Raw genomic sequence first — 6511 nt, 5'->3', positions numbered from 1 at the left:
TTGGAGGGATGGCTTGTCTCTGATCTTGCTCAACCACCACAGGAGGTAGCTACAATGGCTACGTGATGGAAGAGGCAGAGATATGAGCAGATGAAACTATCATCATCATGAAGCCTCAAGGGCTAGATGTTCATCTTGGAGAACAAAAAAAGATGAAGAGCTCGGATTGATGAAGATTGGTGACCAAGGAAGGACTAGAGGTAATTGCATGTTGGGTTTTGCATGAGTTATCTCTTCTCTCTCTCTATGGCCGAACCGGTTCTATTTTGAAGAAGAAGGAGATTAGATTGGTTTGTTTGATTTCAACCTTGAAGGCTTCTCCCTATAAGTAAGGGTGAATAGTCAGGGTTTGAAACAAGGAGAAAGGGTGAGAGTGCAAGGCACAGAGTTCTCAAAGCTACCTAAACTAACAGATTTTATTCTCCTTCAATGTATTCTATTTTATAATTTTTCTGTTTAATTTTGTCATGTCTTGAGTCTCATGCAAAAAGGCAAACAGTGAGGTTTGTATGAAAAAGCCTTAGAGCGGAAAAAGGAAAAGATTGCAAAATTAAAAGAAAAAGCTACAGATGTCCTTAGAATTCCTTTGTACATCTGTGTTGTGTTTCATGATTCTGTGAGAATCTCCTTGTAAGTTGGGTTAGCACTTTACAGTTGAAAACTTGGCAGTGACCAAGTCAAGTTCAGGATTGAGTTTAGAATTCTGGACTTGTCCCAGATAGGAAGAGTAGTTCCTAGAGAGAATTGGTGTATGTAATCAAAGATGATTATAGTGAAATTCCATTATTGTTGTGATGGAGACTGGATGTAGGCTGCACTGCACTTAGCAGCTGAACCAGGATATATCTGGGTGTTATTTTCCTTCTCTTCTACTTCATTTTCTGTTTCTGCTGCACAGGAGATAAAATCGTAAAATATCTCGTGCCAAGTGATAAGACAAAAAGAAAAGTCTCGTGGCTAGAGACAAGACATAAATCTCCAAAAGTTGTTTCAAAGACAAGCAAGTGTTCTGAAGTGAAAAGGGGCTAAGATTCAACCCCTTTCTCTTAGCCACTGAAACCATCAAATGTTAATAATATCAAAATGTTATAATAGAACAAAATATTATTAACCATATTTAGGAATGGAAAGATTTAATTTTTTCTTTTAGTAACTACTTAAGAATCAATCATCTATAAAAAAAATTAGAATTAGTTATTTAAAACTAATTACGGTAATAATTTAATAATAAACAATAAATATACTATAAAATAATACATTAAACTTATTACATATAATATGTATAGATATAGTCAAATTAATTTATTAAGGATAAAGATTAAAAATTATAAATAAAAAATAAGAATTAAAAGAATCACAATTTAATAAAAATAGTTACGAAAATTATAAATAACAATATTCATCTTCAAATTTACAATCAAAAGCTAACTGTAGGCAAATCCTTTTCTCTCGATGAATGTTACCAGGTTTCTTCATGTCATAGCGGCTGATGGTTATCGGGTGGAAGTGAGGATAACCAACGGATGCACTGTGCTGGATGTGAGGATGTTGATGGCTTCTTTGAGGAAGATATTGGCAGTTAACATGACAGCATTTTTAGTGAATGAGTTATCTCCATTTATTTTTTCCTTACATTTAATTCTTATGTATTTTTTATTAGGTTGCGTTTGTTTTAGTGAATGCTGAAATTAAAATAATAGAATAAAAACACTGAGAATTATTCTTTGTGTATTATATTTAGATAGACATGGAAAAGATTAAAATAATTATATGAACCATATGATTCCAAATTTTATGTATATAAATATAAACTAATTTAATAGAAAATGAGAGTACATGGAATTATAAGAAGAATTAGTCTATAAACTAACAAAATGAAAATAACATTGAAGTAACAAATGTAAGAAGAAATAACATAACGTAAGTATGTACAAAATGTTTAATCCTCTCAAAATATTTATAATATAATTTAGATCGATTTATAAAATAAAAATATAATTATTATTATTTAAATCAAATTAAAATAATTTATCAAAAAAATTTAGATATAATAAAATTTAAATTAAAAAATAAAATTTTAAAATAGTAAATTAGTATAACATGAAAAAAAAATATTATTACTAGAAAAGTGCTAGAGAGTCAACAAAATTTGTCATTCTCTCCCTTAATTTCACAACCACTGCTAGTGAAATTGAGAAAGAGAACCACTGCTAGTGAAATTGAGAAAGAGAACGTAATATGAATCAAGCGCTACACTGCACTATTTCTACTATTTTCAAGAACTATATTTTTAGTTTTGCTCACTCTTTACTTTGTTCTTTAATTTCACAGATAACTCAAGCTGTTAGACTGTGTACATCATTGAAATGTAATGTATAAAAACATAATTTCTTCTACTATCACTCAAATTGGAAAATATGAATTTTTTTATTTAAAATAAAAAAATCCCATAAGAAAGCAAATCAATGTTTCCATCATCCAAAAACAAGAAAAGTTGTAAAAAAAAAAAGACAAAAATGCACCATGTTTATGTAGTTATTTCTCAACTCAAGCATTTTTCGTATTCCTCTCTAGCTCTTGTATTCTATCTCAATCTCAAGGCTGGGAAAAGCTGATTCACTGGTCTTTGCTGAGATTTTACTCAAATGGCAACTACATAATGCCCTTCAAATTCTGTTTTCTTCGCTTGCAATTGTATCTGACTGAATAACTTGAAGTCAATTCTGGAAGCAAAATATTTGCATGCTTGAATTGAGTAATCACCGTATGCTAAGATGAACTTTTATTCGTCAACAAATACAGTAGCCAGCTATTTCACATACGTATGTACGGATGGTGAATACAAATGCTTTTATCTTCCTCTAGGAGTATGGAAAACCAATTTATGCTATAAGCATTGGTCATTATGGATCATAAAACTTCCTAATGGATAACATTACATTCATAGATTATAAAATTTTTGGTACAAGATTATAACCCAATATTGCCATTTAGTAATTGAGACAAGACATAAATATTACCAGCAAAGAAAGAAAATTCGTGTACTAGGACATGCTATCAGGTACATATTTCCAATTTAGAACACTATATATCCGTATTTTTATCTTATCCGGTCCTAACTACTATAGGCAGACCAAAAGTCCATCAGTTTTAATTAACATCCAATATCTGTTACAATATAACCTCAAGAAGAAAAATGATAGAAGACCATCAGATGATAGAAGACCATCAAATGATAGAAGACCATCAGAATTTATAGTTTCTGGTCATCACTTTACCATCAACTCAATTTCTTATATATATATATATATATATATATTTCCTTACTCTAGTAATCTAACAACGTACTTTATCCCATATTTTTAAACATTGATGGCCAAAAACAATAAATTATGAAGGCCGTGTAGCATTTCTCGCCTCAAGAAACCTACGCAGAATTTGATGTAAGAGGCGGCTAGCTCCCCAAGGAGGAAAAACAGAGAGGAGCACAAAAGAGAAAGGGATGAACTCACGATTATAATTAAGCATTAAGAAATTAAATAAGCATCATCAATATAATAATCATGATCTAGTTTGACCGAGAAGGACATCCTTATAAGGAGTAGGAAGAGGCTTTGAAACTTTGGTTTCTTCAGGTGGTGGATTATGTCTTATTCTTATTTGATGATGTTCTGAAAGCAGGGGAACATGTCCTTCTCTCGCTCTTATTAGTTGCTCTTGTGCTCCACCTCGCAGCTTCTCCAGCCTCATACCATTCATTTGTTGCATCTTGAACACTTTCACCACATTTATCAATCCACCAATGAAGAAAAATATGGTACCCGAGATTCCTAACCAGATCCAATCCCTACCCTGCCACAGTATCAACATTAATAATTGACTCGGATTAGCTAGTACATGATTCATTTTCCAATTTAGCAGTTCATTCCTATCAAATTAGATAAGATGATCTACCAGTTCAACATTATGCCAAAATCTTTCTCATCAAGTAGCTAGATACTTAGATAGGTTTCCTTGTCGCATGTGTATGCATGGAAGCGTGATTTGTAGTATAATAATCTAATAACAAATATATTTTCCTTTTAAATTCATTGTGCTATTAGGACATTAACTAGAAAGCATATCACTAAAACAAAAAAAGCATTTGACCTATTAAGTTATATTTCAATTTTAGACCTACAATTAATTGTAAATGTCATTCAACTAAGATCGGTTTAAGTATCATAACTACACAGCAAATTCTCCTAAATCAAGAGAGTTTTCATAAGATAGATATACACTCATACCAATTGTCAATCATATTATATATAAATCATAATATTCCTATAATAGTAACATACTATATGTAAAACATGAGAGTAAATTAAAAGCTTCTTTCAAAACTAATATTGCAATTAAACAAAGCTATGACGTAATTGATTGCTGAATACTTAATCAATTATGCTATGTGTCCACTAAAATCAGCCACTACTAGTGTAAAATACACGTTAAGAATAAATTAAACTACACATATATCAATTCGTATATCAATACAAAAATATCCCGTGATTGATTTTAGTGTACAAATAGCATTTTTTATACTTAATTAGTCACCACTTGAAGGCTATACTTACAAGTAAGCCGAGGCCATGGTGGATAACTCTAGATTGCTCAATATAATTGAGGCAGGAACTAATCATGAACAACATACTCCCCATCAAGAAGGGGATATACACACATTGCTGCAAGATTTGAACATGACCATCTGCTCTCTCGTAGATTTGACATGAATTGTGAATCGATCCCACCACCCATAGTACAGGACCAGCAACCAACATGTTCAGAGCATGCTTTTCCAATTTGAAGTAACCATGTCCTTTCTCTTCCTGCATTTCCTTCCACATATTACAAATATTAGGGAAAAAAAAAAACACATGCTACACAATCAGAGCTGATTTGAATTTTTTATATATACGTAGCATTATTGTAACCTAAAATTACCTTATTTAACTACTTAAAGTCTGATTTTATAGATGTTACATTTACAATTACAAATTTATTATATCTAATGTTACCTTGCTATTCGAACTACAATTAAGAAATGTAAATTAAGATAATTTGAGTGCAATAGTACCTGAAGAAAAATGAAGAAAACGGCAAGAAAAGTAAGAAGCGTTCCGAGCATGTTGAAGAGGGGAACAGCGAATTCGACGAAGGCGAGCTGAGGATCAAAGGCCATCAACTGAAAGCGGAAATCAATGGGAACAAGATGCGCCATAAGGTCATGAAAGTTTACGATTAACATGAGGCCCAATGCAATGAGGAAAACCACGAGCCCCGAAGAAGCCTCGGAAGAAAACTGAGATGCGAAACCACAACTCAGGACCACGGTGGAAAACAGGTAAAGCCCCGCGTTGATGTACTCGTAACGGTTTCTGGTGAGGCCCGGCCCGTACGTACGGAAGTCCCTTGCCGATGCTAGCTTCACCATTATTTTCTGTTATTAATTTCAGATCTCGAGAGTGAGTGAATGGGTGAACGAGTGAATTAGTTATTTGTTTTTGTGATTTGTTTTTTGTGAGGCATGCATGGCGTGATGGTGGTGAGATATGGGATTTTTGTGACACGTGGCGACGTGCATGGAGTGGGTATTGGAGAGTGACACGTGGAACTGTGTGGAGAATAGGGTGCCGCGCGAGGCAGCTGGATGGAGAAGGATGATGAGCTTTGTCAACTGCTTCTTTGTTGCACCATTTTTGTGGGAAATAGTAGTGTCAGTTGTGTATGTGTGCATAGTTTACTAATGCCACCATCGCTGTCACACTCGTTAATTCAATGACAAATGTTTGTCATGTCATGTGTTAAGACTTAACCTCGAGAATACTCGCCTCAATACCTCAAGTTTAGTTTTTTTATTTGTGAGACATTAATAAAATTAGGCGAATTTTCTGTTATAGAATATTTTTCACACTTATTTAAATAGATTAGTAAATTAATTACTTGATTAATTTTTCTTTTGGTTTCTCACGGTATTTCTCAGTCCGACAGGCTAATAACTAATCCATCGCAGTACTGAGTTCTATTTAAGGGTTTGCCGCTGGCTAATGGGTATTACTTGATTAATTTAATTTGATTTGTTTTGCATTAATTTTTAATGGTTCTTTAAACGATGTTGTCTTTAGTGGTCTCATTAGTTTGGTGACTATGGTGGCTAAGGTCCAATAACCAATCCAAACTTGAAATATGGCATGTTTAAAGTTATAAGAAGCAAAATTTGATTAGATGTAATAAAGATAAATGCACTAATGAAGCACGGTAACAAACAATTCTAAATCAATAAACAACTACAATAGTGAAAAATATCTATTAATATCTATTATGAGATTAATAAATTATTGTGAAATTTCAAAAATCAAAATTACAAAATTTGAGTAAAGTGAATCAAAAAATTGAAAAATTCTCAATTGCAATAGTAGAGGTGTGATTCTCTTCAAGTTATAAAAAATCCTGCAATTACTAGACTAAATTTATT

The 6511-nt window shown here is 32.5% G+C and overlaps 1 protein-coding gene across 1 annotated transcript; it reads right to left on the bottom strand.

The window, feature by feature from the left end:
• Nucleotides 1-3561: 3561 nt before the first annotated feature.
• Nucleotides 3562-5470, bottom strand: LOC130945354 (uncharacterized). Its single transcript, XM_057874084.1, has 3 exons — nt 5114-5470; nt 4614-4865; nt 3562-3852 (listed from the first exon to the last, which is right to left on the bottom strand). Exons 1-3 carry the CDS (start codon nt 5468-5470, stop codon nt 3562-3564), a joined length of 900 nt encoding a protein of 299 aa, XP_057730067.1.
• Nucleotides 5471-6511: the final 1041 nt, after the last annotated feature.

This window comes from Arachis stenosperma, chromosome 8 (genome assembly GCF_014773155.1).
Source record: "Arachis stenosperma cultivar V10309 chromosome 8, arast.V10309.gnm1.PFL2, whole genome shotgun sequence".
Taxonomy (NCBI): Eukaryota; Viridiplantae; Streptophyta; class Magnoliopsida; order Fabales; family Fabaceae; genus Arachis; species Arachis stenosperma.
This window is presented reverse-complemented; position numbering and strand designations above follow the sequence as displayed.